Source organism: Rhinopithecus roxellana, chromosome 6 (genome assembly GCF_007565055.1).
Source record: "Rhinopithecus roxellana isolate Shanxi Qingling chromosome 6, ASM756505v1, whole genome shotgun sequence".
NCBI lineage: Eukaryota > Metazoa > Chordata > Mammalia > Primates > Cercopithecidae > Rhinopithecus > Rhinopithecus roxellana.
In genome coordinates, this window is record NC_044554.1 from 132,325,782 (window position 1) to 132,346,839 (window position 21,058).

The window sequence follows — 21,058 nt, forward strand, 5'->3', positions numbered from 1 at the left end:
GAGCAAATAAATATAAGCAAAAATACTTTTCATTAGGTAAAAACTAATAATATCATCAATATTTTGATCTACAACTGTATCTTAGTGATATTATTTTTACATATCTTAAACTAAAAAGCAAAAGGAAAAGGTTCTAAACATAAATTGATAGTCAAAACTAATGATATCATGTATTGAAATAATATATCAGCTATCTTTTAAAAAAAGAAATATGGGTCGCCAAAGTGTTTTGTGATTATTAATATTTTATGTGCATTTTTTAAAACAAAGATTTTCACTTCTAAAACTCAACTGTGGTATAATTCAGTTACTTTGGTGTCAAACCTTCTCATCAGATAATAATGTTGTGCCATTTTATTGGCATTTGGGTTCCATTACTTATTTAAATATTCTGCCTTAAAAATATAAGATGATGTTTCAAATTCTTCTACTGTATATTCCAATATTTAAAATGTCTATGGTACAAAGTAGCATTGAAATAGGAAAATGTTGGCTGGATGCGGTGGCTCACGCCTGTCATCCCAGCACTTTGGGAGACTGAGGTGGGCGGATCACCTCAGAGCATGCTGGCCAACATGGTGAAACCTCACCTCTACCAAAAAAAAAAACATAAAAATTTGCTGGGATTGGTGGTGCATGACTGTAGTCCCAGCTACTTGGGAGGCTGAGGCAGGAGACTTGCTTGAACCTAGGATGTGGAGGCTGCAGTGAGCTGAGATAGTGCCATTGCACTCCAGGCTGGGTAACAGAGCAAGACTGTCTCCAAAAAAAAAAAAAAAAAAAAAAAAAAAGACAAAGAAATAGAAAAATGTAAGAGCTTGTTAGGAGAATATAAATTTTTAAAACTAGTAATTCTTAGAATTTCCAAGATCTTTTTTATTTCTGCATGAAAAGAGAAGTTAATGTTTTCTAATTTATACAGCAAATAATGGCAAAATTTGTTTTGAAACATTATGTTGTGTTTCAAGTATAGCTCTTAGCTCTAAGTTATCCACTGAGAGAGGATCAGATCATAGCTTTGTGTAATACATCTCTCTGCAGGCGCTCCCATTATATTCTACACCAGTAACACCTAACAGAGCTGAGTATTTGGTATGAAAACTTTTACCACATCACTCAACTGAAGCCTCATAAAGCCTCTTAAAAGTCATGGGAGGTTGGAGATAGGAATCTTGAGGTGATATGATAATGTGTAATAATGTGTTACATTTAAAGTAAATAATAGTTTCATGGGGAAAGTTTGAATCACAGGATTCAATTATTACTGACTTACATATCCACCACTTACACATTTTAATCCTGTACTAATTTTTTCCTTACATTGATCATATATCTCTTTTAATTCTCTCTCTCATTTACCTAAACATCTGTCTAAATAAATTAAAAAGAAACCTATTCAAAAATCTAATAGGAAAGAAGAAACTGATTACTTGGTATCCAATGAGAAAATGTCTGAAAAACACTAAAGATAAAAATACTACATAAGTGCTTATTAGGTTTAACTCTAATCTTTGTCTTTGTTGGATAATAATGCCATCTTTCTTTGTGGCTGTTAGGGAAGCAGCAAGTGTTACCTACTGCTGTGGCACTGAATGCAGGGTTGCACAGTCAAATTGTAAGTCCTTGAAGACAGTGTTTGCTAGAATGTTAAAACTAGGAGTCCCTAATTGCCATGCAACATTCAAATATTATAATATTTGCATTTAAGCTTAAACTTATCTAGACTCCCATATAATTAAAATTAGTTATTTCCCAGGTTTTTACTCATATTTGATGTAAGAAATCAAGAATCCAGTTTACAGCTTTGTCCTTTAATCATATGAAATCATTTAAAATTGGTCACATATGCTTAGGTTTCAGCTTTTGCAAAGCTCTCATTTATTTTATATTTCATACTGACCAAGGAGTGCATTTATGTTTGCAAACAAAAAGACATATTAATCAACTAGAAGTAGATCACAGAAAGCTCTCCAGTCAGTATATGATTATTATCTTCATTAATACTGATGCTCTTTTTTTTTTTTTGGAGATGGAGTTTTGCTCTTGTTGCCCAGGCTGGTGTGCAATGGTGCGATCTTGGCTCACGGCACCCTCTGCCTTCTGGGTTCAAGCGATTCTCCTGCCTTAGCCTACCGAGTAGCTGGGATTACAGGCATGTGCCACCACACCCAGCTAATTTTGTATTTTCAGTAGAGATGGGGTTTCTCCATGTTGGTCGGGCTGGTCTTGAACTGACCTCAGGTGATCCGCCCGACTCAGCCTCCCAAAGTTCTGGGATTAGAGGCGTGAGCCACCCCACCCAGCTCAATACTGACATTATTCTTATAATGGTTATATTGCTTCAATGTTATTGGTTACAAAACTAAAATGATTCAAGTGTGAAATTTCCAATTATTCAAATTTAAATAATTAATACAGTAAGTTATGTTAGAAGGTTATAGCAGGAGGCATTTATTAACAAAACAAATTTGTGTTTTCAACACATGTGGGTGCTCTGCTTTCATGAACAGAGACATAAGAAGGTTAAGTTAGGTCCGTATGATAAATATATCAAATGAATTAAAGTATTTCTGTTTAGAGTTCTCCCCTAGGTATTGGAACAATTTACTGTGGGTATAATAACCGCAGGATGTGTAGACAGAAGACATGGTGACTGTGTATGTTAAACTCTAATGAGGTTACGACCCCCTTCTAGTCTATTCCAGATCTATTGAGGCTCCTGCTTATCTTGGTTAGTATTTGACCCAGTGGACCTCAGATGCATGGAGAGTCAACATTTGTCATGTTTTGGGTATGGAAATTAGATAAAATTATTACAACATAAAGTGTAGCTTCATAAAAATGAAGAAAGGCCAATGACTATGTTTCCTCACATTTCAGAGGCTCACATCTAGGTATGATGACATTACTTTCATCAGTTAGATAATTATCAGTTACAATTCTCTGTGCCTAGAAGATAGTAATGGCTGGCTTCATTTCTTTGTTTGAATTGGAGGCTGTCTCTTAATCAGACCTGGGTACTTAGATGGTCACAGCTGGGTATTAGATCCCAGATATTAATCAAAATCTGCTATGAAACCACATGTGATCAGTGTTTAGCAACAAAGAGAATAAATGATGGACCTTGGCAGGTGTCCCAGGCACTACACAAAATTCATATCAAATTACAAAAGATAAGTAGTCTGATTAAAATTTACTGCTTTTATTCACCTTACTTACTGTTCCCCAAGCATTTCTTTCAGAATAGGCTAATTAGCATACCTTTGGGCTCCAAGGAGAAGAAAATACAGGAAATTATATGTAGGAATCAGTAGTGTTGGACATTGTATCTTTTCAAGAACACACTTAGCCTGTGATAGTGCAGAAAAACATCTGCTGGCAATGAGCTGCATGGAGCACGGGTCACTTGGCTCAGCATGAAACTGAAATTATTAGGGAAGAATTTACTCGCGAAGATACAACACAGCATCCACCTACCTCTTCACAATATTTCAGGTCAACTGACTTGCCATCACTTCGAACACAATCCAACATCCTTGTTTTTATTCCATTTCCACAAACTGCCTTCTCACTCAGCTGACATGTACTCCAGTCTGAAAAAAAGGGAAGCCCATCAGAACAGAAGGCTAAGTATGAAACAGATTTCAAATGAAACTCTGATGACCTGAATCCCATATTTAATTCACAACTGCTTCCTAAGCCCCATAATCAATCATCCCCCATGCAGAGCATATGGATCCCAGCTTTGAACATATCAGGAGTCAAATGGAATTGCTGGGGTTGCACATAGCTACAGGGATTATTCTTAAAGGCACATGTCTACCTGAAAATCTTGATAGCTAGCCGTTTGGTGACACTGTAAAAATGGCTTTGGCCTACAGATCAATGTCACTTAAAAACTTTTTTTCCCTATAAAAATATAATTTAAAATCTTAGCATTACTTTTAGCAAAATAATTGTAATTGTGACAGATGGTACTTTAACTGTGTAGTTATGTTCAAATAAAATGTATTTTACTTCTTATCCATATTTAGAATGCATGAAAATGCATACATTTATTAAAGTGATAAAATCACTTCAGCCATATTTATTTAATTCTCTTATTTTATGTCTTTTGCAAAATACCTCTTTCATCTCTTTTCCCTGGGTAACATAGCATGTCCCAGATAACTTTGATTTTTTTTGTATCATCAAAGGAAACTAAAGAGAAAAACCACAAGAAACAGAAAGCCAATCTGACCTGTTATGTGTCACTGTACAGTTTCTTGAGTTTGTTTCAGAGTGAAAATTACTTGGAAAAAATTCCAAAGTAAGCTTTGGTGTTGTCCCAATTCATATAAACAAATAAAAGATTTTCTTTCCTAGCGTATGCACCTTGATAGTATTAAATGAGTTTTAGGGGAAAATGCAACTTATAATAAACCGGTTTTTCTGAAAATACTCATCTATTTTTACCTGCACCTTTTATAGCATTGATTTATAATCTTTGGCAGGTTTGAGACTGCTGACTAATCATGTTTATAAACTGCCCACACCTCACGAATTGTTGCCCCAGTATGCTTTAGCAATTAAGCATCTTCTAAAAAAGAAAGACATTTTTGAATAAATATACTTGTGCCAAAAATATTTTAGATTCACCTTCCCAAAGTGAGAGGTTGTCTTATGCAGAAACACTTAGCATATTCACAACCTACTTTAAGGGCTAATGTCTGTGCGACATTTTTATTTCCTCTATCTTGGTGTTTACTAAAAAAACCCAGATAAGTATTTCTGTCATTTAATATGTAATTATTTCTGGGAAAGTAAGCAGCTTGTCCAAAAGGCACACAGAGAGAGATGAACTATACTGACAGGAACACTTCAGAGCTGACAGACACAAGATTTGGACTTAACTCTGTGATCAGATGACGATCCATGTACCTGTTACATTATAGTCATAGTGGTAGCAGTTTTTGTTCAGGTTACAGGGTTCTTTCTCAACAGCATTAGGGCAAGATCTTCCTTCATCAGCTGGTTGTCTGATGGGATCAGCTGACCTTTGCCGGAAACTGCTTTGATTGCAAGGCTTAAAAAGAACAGTACAAATTCTCAGAAAAGTGAATACTCAGCTACACAACTGGTATATTAGAGACAGCACTGGAGCAGGAGTTAGAACATTTGGACCACTGGCTAACTCAGAAAAGTCAGTCAACCTCATTATGCCTCAGTTGTTCAATGTATAAAATGAAGCTGTTGAATGAGATTTTGATGTACCATCTAGCTATAAGATGCCATGTGTCCAATGCTAATACACATATCACCTCACACCTACACACACACACACACACACACACACACACACACACACACACACACATGGTGGTCACGTTATTATAGAAAGCTATTTTATATATATATATACATATAAAGTTATATGTGTATTATTATATATATAATTATATGTTTGTGGATTATGTATAGTCTTTTGGGCCTTAAAAGACATTTTAAGAATAACTTGAAATGACTTGGTGTTAGTGACTTTCCTTTTCCTGATGTACATGTATATATGCATATAAACAATTCTAATTCTGAATTCTAATTTTAATCCTTAATTTAGAATTGAGACAAAAAAATAAAGTTCTAAGACCTGCAACTGACCAAATAGACCCCCTCTTGGCCATAGGGACCACAGAGAAACCTTGAAAACTGAGTTCTCGGCCTTTAGGCTTTCTTCCCTAAGGGTTATACAGAAACAAGCCCTTTGGAAACACTCTATACCTGATCAACCAATTGTCTTGAAACTGCCTTTGCAAAAATTATAACAGCAAGAAAGTTATGGCAGTAAAAGAGATCTGATCTAACCCAACCTCATCTCGCTTTTCTCTTAGTTATTCCTGGGTTTTTGGGCTGAGCTAACTTCAAGAAACATTTAGTTTATAGTTTAAATAACAGGCTTTTCCCCAAACTCAAGTGCCTTTGTAAAGCTAATGAAAGGCCATCAGGCTGGGAGAGGAGAGGAACCTGAATTCTGCTAAGGTGTAGACACAAATGATTGCTAGCTACTCCTGCAGATGTCACCACTACAGTAGATTGGCTTTTTGAGATATCTTTTCTGTTTTTTTGCATGTCTAACACCCAGGGCTCTACCTGAACCACCAACCTAGTTCCTGTGGCCCCACCCAGAAGAATTCAGCCCGCAGGAGGACAGCTTTGACTCCCTGTGATTTCATCTCTGCCCCAATCAATCAGCAGCAAGCACCCATTACCTGGCAGCCCCACCCCTTTCCCCCAAACTGCCTTTGAAAAACCCCTACCTAGGAGCCTTAGATGAGATTGATTTGAGTACTAACTCCATCTTCCATGTGGCATGGTTGGCCTTATGTCTATTAAACTCTTTCTTTACTGCAATACCCTGGTCTTTATTCGTGCAGCAGGCAGGAAGAACCCCTTGGGTGGTGAGAGCCTGACACTGCCTCTCCCTTTTATGGTTGCAACGGAACAGCCAACCAGCATTTCTTCCTAAAAAGAAACCACTGATTAAGGAGTGGTTCTGGGCAGTCCATGGAGGATGTACAGTAAGGGTTTCTGTGACCTCTGTTTCACCTTTTGACATTAGAGCACTGAAAACCCTATTCCTACCCTTGGATCATGCTAATACCACTATTTTTGGTACATGGGACACATGAGGGGGCATAAAGGTCAACTGCACATGCATACTTTTTAAATAAATATTCATGACTCCTCATATAGCTTATTAAATATGTATATTTGGCCACCCTGCTCAACACAAATTACTGTTCCCTTTGCCATTCCCTAGAAGTGTCTATTTCCAGCTTCTGGCTGGCAGCTATGATTCCCAACCTGTCAGGATGGCCACCCTGCAGGCTGCAACCCCTTATGAGATATAAAGCCCTCCTTTCCAAATTTATGAACCTTGTCATTCTTCAGTTGACAACATCTAAAAAGATTGGCTTGCCATTCATCTACTGGTACAGTCTTCTGAAAACAGTTGGTTTCTAAGAATGGTAAGAAACCAGGAACAAGCCTCCATGGACTTTTTAAGGCCTAAAATAATTGCTTCCTCCTCCCCTGCTTCCATTGCACTTTGGTCACACCACTGGAATAACACTATCTGTCTTGACATAATGTGTATTATATAAAGGTCTTGTTCCTTTCTACAGCTGCACTAGGAGAAGACTTATGTTTTAGATAGCAATATATTTTCCCTATCTAACACAGTTACTGATAGACAGTAAAAGCTTAATCGGTATCTGTTTAATGAAGGCCTGAGGGAAGAAACAAGGTGAGTTAAAGGTAAAATATGTCAAATAAAATTTAGCTTGAATGTAAGCTGTCCGCTTACATTCAAGTTCATCCTAAAGGTTTCTTCGCACATAGTGAACTGTACCCTATTTGGATGTGTAAACAGATGGTTACCTACTCTTGTGCAATCACTGAGTTTCAAATGTGGCCGATTGTTCAAATCATGTTCAAATATGACAAATGCAAAGGAAGGTTTTTAAAAAATCTCAGGATCTCATACACCCTATGCAAAAGGGAAGGGTAAGCCTGGAGGCCGTCTTGCAACATTCTCTTCCACTTGAATAGCTATTGCTAGCATTGTGCCAGATTCCCACAGAAAGGTAAACGGCCTCAGGCATCATGAATGACTGCTCCCATAGATGATTCACAGGTAAATTCTTTCATGGCCTCCCACAAACAAGGACATACCAATTGTAACTTTAGGTCTACAGTCTAAGTCTAACTCTTAAAACTCAAGTCTGATTCCACACTGATACTATCAATCACAAATGTATTTTCCCAAGGTTCAGAACAAAAACAAGAGGAGATCAGTCATTCTTCCATCTACCCAGCATGTCTGCATAATTGATTCTTCCTCTATTACCTTTTTCTCTTCAAACATTCACCTTACCTTATGTAAAATGTAGATTATGGGGCACTAACTAGTCTCACAGGAATATAACTATTTGCCTTAATGCCTACCTGCCTCTCTTCCTACGTGACTCCCCCGCCATTTAAGCGAATGGATAAACATAAAACCTCTTGAACACCTCTTCAGAAAGCCTCCTTGCTTTTTCCCAGATGTGTCCTAAAGCTGGCTTATTAAACTTCGATTGATTGGGACTTTTGCCTTAGTTACTCATTCTGTTTATCACAAACGTCAAAGTGTAACCAATCTAGCTGTTGCTGAACCTCGCTTCTGTATATCATTTTCTGTATGTCACTTATCTGCTTCTGCCCAACAATCTTTTCCAACCATGTGCCAGTACTGGAGCCTCTCTGAACCTGTTCTGGTTTGGGAGGCTGCCCAATTCTTGAATGGTTCTTTGCTCAATTAAACTGTTAAATTTAATTTTTCTAACGTTTTTCTTTAAAGAAATAAAAAGCCCAGGAATCACAGTTTATTCACCTCACTGAATTTTATTCTTATCCAAACATTCCTATTGGCAAACTCTCAGGAACACAAAATGTGCTTTACAAACTCTCTTTTATAAATAATAGAACCTCAATAATTCTTCTAAGATGGCTATCCTTGATCATTTAACATAGAAACCTACTGGACAAAGTTCCAGTTTAGTGGTTCCTTTTATTAAAATCCCTATTAATAAGTTTAAGAAGGGGCCTGGCTTCAATATTTCCTATTTTATAAAAATGGAAAATTTTTGTAATAAAATATCTGACAAAAAAATCTCACTATTATAAACACAGACAGTGTAGCATGTAGCCCAATTATTTGATGTAACTTCAAATCTGATGCTATGAAATTAGGACAGAAAATCAATTGTATATCCTTGTGAAACAGTTGATTATTACAGTTTAACTTGCATTCCAGTCAACTGCCATCTTTGTTTTATTCCTGCTATATCAGTTGTCTGCTAATCAGTATCTTTAACACTGAAATGGAATATCAATTTCTCCTTGGAAAATATGCACCATAAAGTCTTCTTTGAAATGGTTTTATATCATATTTCAACAAAATAATTCCATATGTTATTTTTCCCATACTTTTGATGCTGTTTTTGAAATGTACAGTTTTACAAAGGTGCCCATGGGTAAGCCAAACATCCTACATAAGCAGCCAGTTCTGTTTCAAACGACTCTCTTCCCAGAGCCTCGTGGATGAGCCCCTACTGGCTGTTGAAACGCAGGAGCTTTGTGTGATTTGAAACTCTCAGCTGGCTTTCCAGGCTCAAAGAGACACAGAGTCAGTGTGTAAAGAGAGATTCATTGGTGCACAGCTTTCTTCTTCTACTTAGTTTCTTACCCAGTATCTTTTGCTTTTTAGTGTTAATACCCCTGCTGCTGTATTCCCACTGTGTGAGAGATTATTCCTACCATTTAAATAAAAGGTATTGGGCAAAAAGCAATGGATGACAATAACTTGACACCATTAAAGTACCTTTACTTCATTCATTTTCCCTTTTACCTGGAGGGAATCATTATCACCACTGCAGTTTTTAACATGCTGTGTATTTATAAGGCAAACTGAAGGCCTTTTGTGCTGGGATAGGATGATGGGTTGAGTAAAGCTTGCAAGAGGTGGAGCTGTTCTAGTGTGAGAGGAAACATTACAAACTTTAAATAGCACAGTCATAAAATGATGTGGCCGAGAAAACACACCTTGCTTTGGTAAATATGGCAAACAAACAAATTTTACATTGAAGTTATTATATTTTTAAAATACTGTCTTTAAAGCTTCAGTGGAAAAGAATTAAATAAACTCTACATTAACAAGAAGGTTAATCATCTTACCAAAACACATCGGGTCCATGGACCCCATTCAGATATCACACAGTCCTCAGGGCATGGTAATTTGCACACTCTAGAGCCCAGGGGCATCTCTTCCGGGTCACAGAGGTAATCCTCTACATGTTCAGAAGGGCCATCTGCTGTATTCTGCATGCATCTAGAAAAGAACATAAATATATTCTAGAAAATATACATACCTTCCAGAAGTAAAGAAAACAGGACAATTAGAATGACCAACCCACAGGACAGATGGTTCTCCTTAAGACATCGTTATGGAGGTGGGAAGTAGGAAGCTTTGTTATCTAATGAAATTCTCCAGAAATGAAGACTTAAAAGGATCTTTGCCTCTCCTAAATATCTGTAGTGCTTCTGCATGATTCAAAAATGTGTTTTGCATTCATGAGTCTGAATATAAGAGCCATTGTGTGTATGTAAACTCTGCATGTTATGAAAGCTTCCTCTGAAAGAAGAGGGTCATTTATATACATATGAGGCAGAAACTAATGAGGAAGTGTCCAAAGAGCTTCATAGAGGGCTTACAATTTGGCATATAATGCATTTATTCGTCTCAAGAAAATGATGGATTTCATAGAGAAGGTAGAGTTAGTTGATTTATATGTGATGCAAGACCAGGCACACTGAAATCTCTAAGTGGGAGATTTCATTGAGTATTTGTGAAAACAACTAGAGGCATTTATCAAATCATTTTGTCATTTTTAAAGGTAATTTTAGCCTCCCTTCTGCTGTGAATCTTAAAAGAAAGTGAGAAGTGAAAAGACAATTATAATAGGTATAGCATAGGTTCTCTAAATGTGGTCATTTGGATTTTCCTACTACTTGACCTAAAAAAATTGTTAGTTTGTGTTCCATTTTATTCTCCTGTAAGCAGTCATGAAGGGCTCCTTATTCATCTTTTGGGAATCTGATTAACATGGCTAGTATCAGACTTCACTTTTACCATAGTAAATAATCTCTCTGGGCACTTAAATATTATAGCAGGAGAGAAAACCTTTCTCTCTCATGTATAACTTGGAAAAGGTCAGCCTAACTTAATGGATTCAGGAAGAGAACTGCATTTCAGGAGTTGAAAAGGAAGACTTGAACTCTCAAGTCTCCCAAACCTAGTGTCATGTATTAAAATATCAGTTGAATTATATTGCCAGTGATACCTGGAATCCCAGCTTTTCTCAGGGATTTACAATCAGCAGGAACATTCACAAATCTACTCTACAGAGTCACCTTGCTATGCAGTGTTGCTGAACTTAAGAGGAATGTCCTTTCCCTGTGGGATACAGTCAAATACTGGAAAGCTGTGTTGTTGGTCATGTCTTAATGGGCCTGTAGCCTGAAAAAATATGCAAATACCTATGCATTTTTTTTTTTTTTGTATACTGGATACATACATAAAAAGCAATCACAAAAATATGCAAATTAGATATTGATATGATTTCATTGTTGAAAAAAATAAATTATGAATATTTTTGGGAGAATTTGAGTTTCCCAGGAAAAATTTCTACCTTCAATATCATTTTTAAAATGTTCTGTTGACAGCAGCTTAGAGACATGTTGCAGACAGGGCATTTCAGTGCTCAAAAGTTGGATTTGCTCCTAAGAATAGATTACATTTGGGTAGGTACTGTCACTATATGCAAGGATCAACTTGTAGAATTACCTATTGATCTAGAGTTAAGAACAGATATCCAACACTCTATTAGGCAGTTATGTACATAAATCTTTATTTTCAAAGATTTCTTTTGATATGATTTGGCTCTGTGTCCCCACGCAAATCTCACGTTGAATTGGAATTCTCAGTGTTGTGGGAGGGGCCTGGTGGGAGGTCACTGGATCATGGGGGTGGATGGTCCCCTTGCTGTTCTCATGATAGTGAGTTCTCATGAGATATGATGGTTTAAAAGTATGCAGCACCTCCTCCTTTGCTTTTTCTCTCTTGCCACCAAGTGAAGATGTGCTTTCTTCCCCTTCACCCTTATGCCATGATTGTAAGTCTCCTCATGCCTCCCCAGAAACAGAAGCCTATACAATCCACAGAACCATGAGCTGATTAAACCTCTTTTCTTTATAAATTACTCCATCTCAGGTAGTTCCTTATTGCAGTGTGAAAACAGACTGATACAGAAAATTGGTACAAGAGAAGTGTAGCATTGCTATAAAGATACCTGAAAAAGTGGAAGCAGCTATGGAACTGGGTAATGGACAGAGGTCGGAACTGTTTGGAGGGATCAGAAGAAGACAGGAAGATGAGGGAAAGTTTGGAACTTCCTAAAGACTTGTTGAATGGTTGTGACCAAAATGCTGATAGAAATATGGATGGTGAAATCCAGGCTGAGGTGTTCTCAGATGGAGATGACAAGCTTATTGGGAAGTGGAATAAAGCTCACTTTTGCTATACTTTAGCAAAGAGATGGGTTGCATTGTACCCCTGCTCTAGAGATCTGTGGAACTTTGAACTTGAGAGAGATGACTTAGGGTATCTGGCAGAAGAAATTTCTAAGCAGCAAAACATTCAAGATGTGGCCTGGCTGCTTCTAAAAGCCTAACTTATTTGGATAAACAAGTAAATGACTCCAAACTGGAACTTACATTTAAAAAGGAAGAAGAGCACAAAGTTTAGAAAATTTGCAGCCCAGTCCCAGTCATGTGGTAGAAAAGAAAAACCCATTTTCTTTGAAGGAATTCAAGCCAGATGCAGGAATTTGTGTAAGTAAAGAGGAGCCACATGTTAGTAGCCAAGACAATGGAGAAAATGTCCCCAAGACGTTTTAGACACCTTCATGACAGCCACTCCCATCACAGGCCCAGAGGCCTAGGAGGGAAATTTGGTTTTGTGGGCCAGGCTCATGGTCCCACTGCTCTGTGCAGCCTCAGGACATGGCACCTGGCAACCCAGTCTCTCTAGCTCCAGCCATGGCTAAAAGGGGCCAAGGTACAGCTCAGGCTATTGTATTAGAGGATGCAAGTCCCAAAACCTTTGTGGCTTTCACATAGTGTTAGGCCTGTGGGTGCACAAAAGCTAAGAGTTCAGGCTCAGGAGCCTCCACCTGGATTTCCGAGGATGTATGGAAATGCATGGATGTCTTGGCAGAAGTCTGCTGCAGGGGTAGAGCCTTCACTAGTAGGGCAGTGTGAAGTGGAAATGTGGGGTTGGGTCCCCGCACCGACAGAGTCCCCACTGGGGCACTGTCTAGTGGAGCTGTGGAAGTAGGGCCACAGTCCTCCAGACCCCAGAATGACAGATGGACTGACAATTTGCACTGTGCACCTGGAAAAGCTATAGACACTCAATGCCAGCTCATGAAAGCAGCCTTGGGGACTGTATCCTGCAGAGCCACAGGGGTCGAGCTGCCCAAGGCCTTGGGAACCCACCCCTGTGTCATTGTGGCCTAGATGTGAGACACAGAGTCAAAGGAGATTATTTTGAAGCTTTAAAATTTAATGACTGACCTGCTGGGTTCTGGACTTGCATGGGACCTGAAACCTCTTTGTTTTGGCCAATATCTCCCATTTGGAATGGGGGAATTGTATCTTGGAAGTAGCTAACTTGTTTTAGATTTTACAGGTTCATAGGCAGAGGGGACTTGCCTTGTCTCAAATGAGATTTTGGATTTGAACTTTTGAGTTAACACTAGAATGAGTTAAGGCTTTGGGGAACTGTTGGGAAGGTATGGTTGTGTTTTGAAATATGAGAAGTACATGAGATTTGGGAAGGGCCAGGGTGGAATGATATGATTTGGCTCTATGCCCCCACCCAAATCTCATGTTGGGGGAGAGACCTGGTAGGAGGTGATTGGATCATAGGGCAGATTTCTCCTTGCTGTTCTCATGATAGTGAATGAGTTCTCATGAGATCTGGTTGTTTGTAACGTGTGTGGCACTTCCCCCTTCACCCTTTCTCTCTCCTGCTGCCATGTGAAAACGTGCTTGCTTCTCCTTCACCGTTTTGTTGTGATTGTAAGTTTCCTGAAGGCTCCTTAGCCACGTCTCCTGTACTGCCTGTTGAACTGTGAGTCAATCAAACCTCTTTTCTTTATAAATTAGTCTCAGGAAGTTCTGTATAGCACTGTGAGAACAGACGAATACATCTCTCTTCCTTTTATTTTTTGTTATACAAGTAATATACTCATTTTAAGAAAATAAGAATAAAAATTTCCACAATTTCATCAGAGATAACCACTCATAACAGACTATATTAATAGACTATTACTTTAAATATATATTTTCATTTTACAAAATAGAAGCAAATTTTACCTATTTGTACCATTTAAAAAATCTACAATATATTATGATCATCTTCTTTTCATTAACTATTTTTCTAAGATATATTTTAATGTCTACATTTGAATTCCATTGCTTAAATGTGCCACAACTGCTAAAATGTTCCTGTTGTAGCATTCAGGCTACTTATAGGCTTTATTTTTGTTATTTTGCATTACAAATAATTTTTATAGTCACCCTAGAATACAGAATAAATATTTGGATCAAGTTTTAAGCCCAAAGGAAGGGACTTTAAATTCCTTTGCTTTCTGCAAAATCTTGGCCTTTCTTTCAAGGAACAAGAATTATACTGTGAGAAAACTGAACTATATTAGAGATACATGGTGTAGAACCAAGTTATAGCCAAAGGGTGGAGTCAGAAGCCCATCATAGGTGTGGTAATGAGAGTGTATTTTCTGCATAGATTTAAAAAGCAACAATAACTAAATCTGTCTGTTTTTTATTATCACTATGTGCTGGCAATTCTAGAAAAATTCAGTGAAAAAATATCCTTCCCTACCAAGGCAAACCACTTCTACCACCACTCCTTGATAGGCTATAACATCCTTAAAGAGGAAGAGTGTAATTGAATAAATTTAAACCTCCTTTTTTATAGACCCATCTATCCTGAAAATGTCACCCAACACTTGCATTGAAGCAGGACATTTTGACCTTCATTAGCAGAGGATAATTTAAGGGAGGTGCACTACTCAATCAGTAACAAACAGAAACATCATTACATGATTAGAGATCACAATCAATACTGACCTCTTTTCTCTATTTGCATTGAAGTTGTTTACTAAAAAAAAAATTGATCTGAAAAGTTACTTTGTTTAGAATGTGTTTGGAAATGTTAAGAGTATCTATTTACAAAGCAAAAAAAAAAAAAAAAAAAAAAAAAAAAAAAGTAACATGTACACAGACAGTGGAAAGGAAAGCTGAAGAAAACAACCCAGTAGTTCTTTTATTATAAATTTTTTTTTGTTTGAGATGGAGTCTTGCTCTGTGGCCAGGCTGGAGGGCAGTGGCACCATCTCAGCTCACTGCAACCTCCACCTCCGGGGTTCAAGCAATTCTCCTGCCTCAGCCTCCTGAGTAGCTGGGACTACAGGTGTGCGCCACCATGCGCAGCTAATTTTTGTATTTTTAGTAGACATGGGGTTTCACCATGTTGGCCAGGATGATCTTGATTTCTTGATCATGTGATCTGCCTTCCTCAGCCTTCCAAAATGCTGGGATTACAGGCATGAACCACTGCACCCAGCCTATAATTTTTCTTTACTAATGAAACAACAAACCTGATCAAAGTCTTAATGTAATATTTTTTAATTTTGAAGAAAAAAAATAATTTGAAAGGAGAATAGTGGAAAACAGGATCTCTTCTTTTTTCTGTGTCCCTGTCTACTCATTACCTCTCTACATCTTCCCCATTCCCAGTCTACCTATATTAAGGTCCTCAGAGAAAAAATAGAGAGTTCAGATGGGCTTTTGAAAAAAGAAATATAAAACTTTTTATTAGACATAGATTATATATAGGCTCATATCAAAGGTTTTATATGGTAAAACAAATATTAACTTGTTCTGCTTTCCTACTGAAGTAGATTAAAACATATCAATCTTAAATGTATGAAAGGTTGGGTTATGGGTTATGGGTAAGAATGAACTTCTTCATAACTTGGGTTGCTGTGTGCTGGATGTTCTTTTTTTTTTTTTTTTTTTTTTTGAGACGGAGTCTCGCTCTGTCGCCCAGGCTGGAGTGCAGTGGCCGGATCTCAGCTCACTGCAAGCTCCGCCTCCTGGGTTTAAGCCATTCTCCTGCCTCAGCCTCCCGAGTAGCTGGGACTACAGGCACCGCCACCACGCCCGGCTAGTTTTTTGTATTTTTTAGTAGAGACGGGGTTTCACCGTGTTAGCCAGGATGGTCTCGATCTCCTGACCTCGTGATCTGCCCGTCTCGGCCTCCCAAAGTTCTGGGATTACAGGCTTGAGCCGCCGCGCCCGGCTGGATGTTCTTATATTTGTCTTTCCTGGGTGTTACTGAGAAGGGTTAAAAGAAACTAGTGTATTTAAAAAGAGTGGAGGGAGACGTGGGTTTGAATTCCAATGCTGCCACTCCACTAGATGGGTGTTCTTGGTACATTATTTGGTACTTGGGAATCTAATCTACAAAATGGAGGTGATAAAACCTCATGCACTTGTTTCACAGAGTTCTAGAGCCCTCAAGGATCATGTGATAAATGCTGTATGGAAAATTTAATGAGTATCAATCTAGTGTTAGGCAGTAGGGAATTCTTATGAATATGGTGGGTTCTCTGTTTCAAGAAATTTATAGTTTTATTACAGGGATAGACATGAAGAGGGATCTTTTCAATACAGTGAGGGGTATATGGAGTGTAATAGAACAACCCTGTCCAATAGAACTTTCTGCTATGACAAAAGAATACTCTATGTCTGTGCTGTCCAACAGATAGCTGCCAGCCACATGTGGCTATGGAGCACTGAGGCATGGCTAGTGTGACTGGGGAGATGAATTTTTAATTTAATTTAATCTTAATTTGTTTAAATTTAAATTGAGTTAGTGCGGCTAGTGGCTATCCTATTGACCAGTGTAGCTACAGAAGAACAAGTGACAGGCAGGAACTAGCTGGGGGTTTCAGAGAAAGCTCCCTGGATAACAGGATAGTATTCAGTTAGTCAGTTTGATACAAAAGAGCAAGAGTTTAAAACAGATTATTTTAAAAACGAACTTGGACATATATTTGGCCTTTAAGCAAAAAAGTTATTGGGGTTGAAAATCTGCATTAGTTCAGATTGAATACGCTGTTCCTTCTCTTTAAGGGTATTTGAAGTGAAGCTTCCAAAGTCAGAAGGCCAGAGTAGAATAAACTGCTGCTTGAAGCAGATTCTCCTAGAGTTTTCCATGAACACAGATTCCCTAAAAGCAAAACTGCAGACAATTTTATCCAGAAGACTGGGGAGGAGTGAACAGTTGTGTTGGCACACGTGCAATTGGGAGATGGTTTTGTGTCTTGCTTCTCTGTGTAATTAGGCTTTGTCTTACCTCACTTTTCGGGTTTGCACGCCCTCTCCACAGTTCTCCCGCATATTCACAAAAGTCACCTTGCAGATGCTCCAGGGCTCTGTGACCCATAGGTACTGGTTGCAGTCACTGTGGCATGGGACAACCTCATACACCTGAAACACACATGGCTCTCAGCAATCTCAGGGAATCTGGTAAGAGTGAGCAAGAAGACTTCCACACCATAACAACAATCATTTCACTGTTAAGCTACTTCCATTCCCCTCCTTTATGGCTTATTATTCTAACATTGCAATAGAGAGAACTCAAGAGTTCTAGCAGTAAAGGATAGGGCTAACCATGTTGTATTCTGTTGCTCTGCTATTACGCTGCAGGTGTGAATCCGATCAACTGGATCACATTAGAAAGGTTACATATTTTCCTGTGCTGACCCTTAACACACTGTATTGTAACTTTCTGGACCATCTGTGTAATTTACAGTTTTGTGTGACTTCGATACTAGCCCAGGGTGCTCACATGTTAGGTACTCAATAGGGATTTGCAGAATAATTGAATGAATAATGAATTGATGAATTAAATATGTGTAAAACATAGCTGTTTTCCAAATAAACACAATTTGACCTATTTTCCAGATAAGTATAAATCATGATGAGAATTTACATTTTTGGTGTGTATCATATGGGAAACTAAATTAAAAAGAGAAACAATATGAAATACAGCCATCTTAAAACAAATCCTCAATCATTTAAGGATTGGAAGCAGAGTCTGATATTGGTCTACAGCCCCAAGCAGTGAAGGCCACATGAAACAAAGCAATTTGTCTCTGCTCCAGGGTCCATAAAGCCTTTCAGTCCCACATTTGGGGTGGTGTGCTTGGTTTCAGGGTTTTTAGTACAATGAACCAATTATGTTCTTTTTTCAACGAGAAGAATGACTAAATAAAGGAAATAAATGACACTTAATCCACTGCAACCAAGCTGACTCAGGCATTAAATACAATTCTTTGAAAATATTTTTCTAATCTATGATAGTACAACTCTATTCCTTATTTTACACACACACACACGCACACACACACCGCTCTTGAAGAGACAGAGAGAGAGAAAGAAAAAGAGAAGAGAGAAACTATAGCTTTTTATGTAATGAATTCTAGAAAAGAGAGACTTAAATAGCCCTTTGGAGCCATTCTTTTGTGCCAATTTTAGTGCACTAAAAACCTAAGTAAAATGAATAAAGTGGACCTGTCTCAAAGAAGAATAAAAAATGCACTGTTGGAGTCAAATTCTGCAATGATTGCCATAAGTGATTACATTCACATTTAGGTGCTATATTAAAATAGAATTAAATAGCACAGGATAAAACATTACCCTACAACTCATGGCGAAAAGAAAAACCGAAGGAGAAATGCTGTTCTTCCTAATCCTTTGACGGCTTTTATTTTAATCGCCTGTATTGAAGTGAATACCGATCAGTTCAGAACAATCTCCAACCCACCCATTTTCAGTCCACTTGCACTTTTTCCTTCTCCCTCTGAAAAGCACAAGACCATTAATAACGGGTGTCACTGCCTATCAAGATTAGCAAAGTGAAACTTGTTCTCCCCAACTCTTGTTCACCTCAGTCCTTGATATTACAATGAGGGATATGAAATGCAGGAACACAGGTAACTATGATATAAAAGAAAAAGAAAACGGCTATAGAAAAAAATTATTTAATGGAAAATGTGATATTTTCTCCCTGTAAAACATACAAGACAAGGCAAGAAGAGAAATGTATTCTCAGAAACCAGGAAATTTTAGAAAAGAAGCATTCTATTAAGAACCATGAGTTTTAACAGTTCTTACCTGTGCCTGCAGTGGTAGTCAACAGGAATGATGAAAAAGGAAACAAGATAGGTGAAAACGTCAGTATGCTATGAGAAGAACTCGTGGTAAGTTTCAAGTATTATTACTTAAATGTAAAAACCTACTTTTTTGGTAAAATATTAGAACATTTTTCTTAGGTCATAGGAGATAATACACAACTACTTATTATTGTTGAAAAGTAAGACACAAAAATGAGTATTGTAAATAGCAGAGCCAATGAAAAAATTAGATGGGCAGGATGGAGAAATCTTGGAGAACGGAGTTGACCTCAAAATGCGTAGCATGGGAAATTGATATATGATGCAAATAACTTGTGATCCAACTTGTCAATGGACTATTGTCTATCAGTATATTTGTAGCTTGATCTATCCATTGATTTACCTTAATCAGTTCAGCTGTTTTGTAGAAAATGAGGATTTGAGTACTTCCTTCTTCAACTAGAAAAATAGAAACTCGGAGACTGTTTTCAAGCCAACGGGCTTCTGATTATTTTACTGAGGAATGTATCATTGTAGTAAACATCTATGTGATTTAAAATTTTCAACATTAACACAAATCTTTACATTTTTATTTTCCCTAAATATCTCACTAATACACAAATTCATAAAAGTTTCTATTTTTATGCAGAACATTTATGCTCAAATGTTCAAAAATGTATTATTTGTTTTAGCTTTGATTTTTCAGTTGTTAATGTCTCAATAAGCCTTCAGTCAACTGATACCAAGTCACAATACCCCTGTCAAACTGCATCAGAATATATTAGAGTTGGAAAGTGACAAATGGTTTAGGCTGAACACTAGTAATAGCAAAGACAACTTGGCCTGAAGGTTTTGAACCTTTTGAAATTCACACTTAAGGAAAATCTGAGGCAAACACAGATTTTAATTGCATATCTGACAGGGTGTACACATACATGCTAAAGTGAAATAGGTATGAGTACGTGTAGCATTTCTCTTTATTAGGATTGTGAATCATACATAATTTATCAAAATTTAAATTTGCCACTGAAAATTCAAGGTTTCAAAATGTGTAGAGAAATATTCTTTTGTATTATAAACATTTTAGTTCAGTTATTCTGTTTTACAGTTATATAATTATAGTTGCTGAACTGAATTTTCTTCTTTGGAAATTTCCTTAGCGTCTTAGAAGCGCAAAATGCTCTGTGACAGGGAAGCTAAACTACCAGTAGATGGCAGCAAGGGAGTGTGTTATTTACCCTCCATTGCACCTAAAATCAGCAACTTCACTTGGGGAACAATCAAGACTCTTTAGAGTACTTATTATAAAATTTAATTCTCCATGATCTTCATCTTAATTTACTTAATTCCAAAGTTCTTTCTGTTTTCTCTACAATGTAATTTTATTATGAACAAAGTTATGTCAATCTGGGAAGTAAAGTATGTATACAGGTAAGCAGTGTGTTTAGAGATTAAAATGAGTCTATATATGTGTGAAACAGTTCTACATATTTAAGGACTTGATTCATTTGGTTGTGATTTAAATTCAAATACACAACTTAACACCCACACATAATATATGAAATTATTCTTTATTAATTCACCTGTAGGCCAAACATGGTAATAATTGTCGGATTAGGGTACATTTCATTTAAATTAGTCACAATTCCTCCATTAGGCTTTTTTATTTCTAATAGAACAGAATAACAACTATTAACAGCAGGTAAGAAAGAGTGTATCAAAAGTCAGAGTTCCAAATAAAACTGAAAATGGCCAATGAGTAAATTGATAGCATACTTATAGTGACTTTGAGGCCATCTTTGTAGTTGTTTTTCTCAATTTGTTTTATTTCAAACACATTTAAACAAACAGTATATATTTTTCCTAATTTTAGACCCAAATCCATATTATTTCTTTGACTTTAAGTAGTTGGTAATTGAGATGTCTTTTCTGACAGTCTGGGGGAACTATGAGATAATCTCAGCCTAAATGTTAGATACAATCTTATGACAGATTAAATACCTTGACATTATTTCAAAGATAGGTGTAATTTTTCTCTCCATTGAATTATATACATATTCATATACTTGCAAGGTATGGAATCTCCAGAGAATACAGAGATAATATGTCTAATTTGAAATTTTAATAACATATGTGTATTTATTCAGGCATTC

The 21,058-nt window shown here is 37.2% G+C and overlaps 1 protein-coding gene across 1 annotated transcript in view; it reads right to left on the bottom strand.

Moving 5' to 3' along the window:
- Window positions 1-21,058, bottom strand: part of LOC104655124 (thrombospondin type-1 domain-containing protein 7A) — a 126,721-nt gene that overhangs the window by 40,087 nt on the left and 65,576 nt on the right. The window contains exons 9-13 of the mRNA XM_030933397.1: window positions 18,907-18,912; window positions 17,084-17,217; window positions 9,754-9,907; window positions 4,921-5,065; window positions 3,478-3,593 (exon numbers count right to left, since the gene is read on the bottom strand). Of these exons, the coding sequence (XP_030789257.1) occupies window positions 3,478-3,593; window positions 4,921-5,065; window positions 9,754-9,907; window positions 17,084-17,217; window positions 18,907-18,912 (555 nt within the window). The remainder of the gene's footprint in view (window positions 1-3,477; window positions 3,594-4,920; window positions 5,066-9,753; window positions 9,908-17,083; window positions 17,218-18,906; window positions 18,913-21,058) is intronic.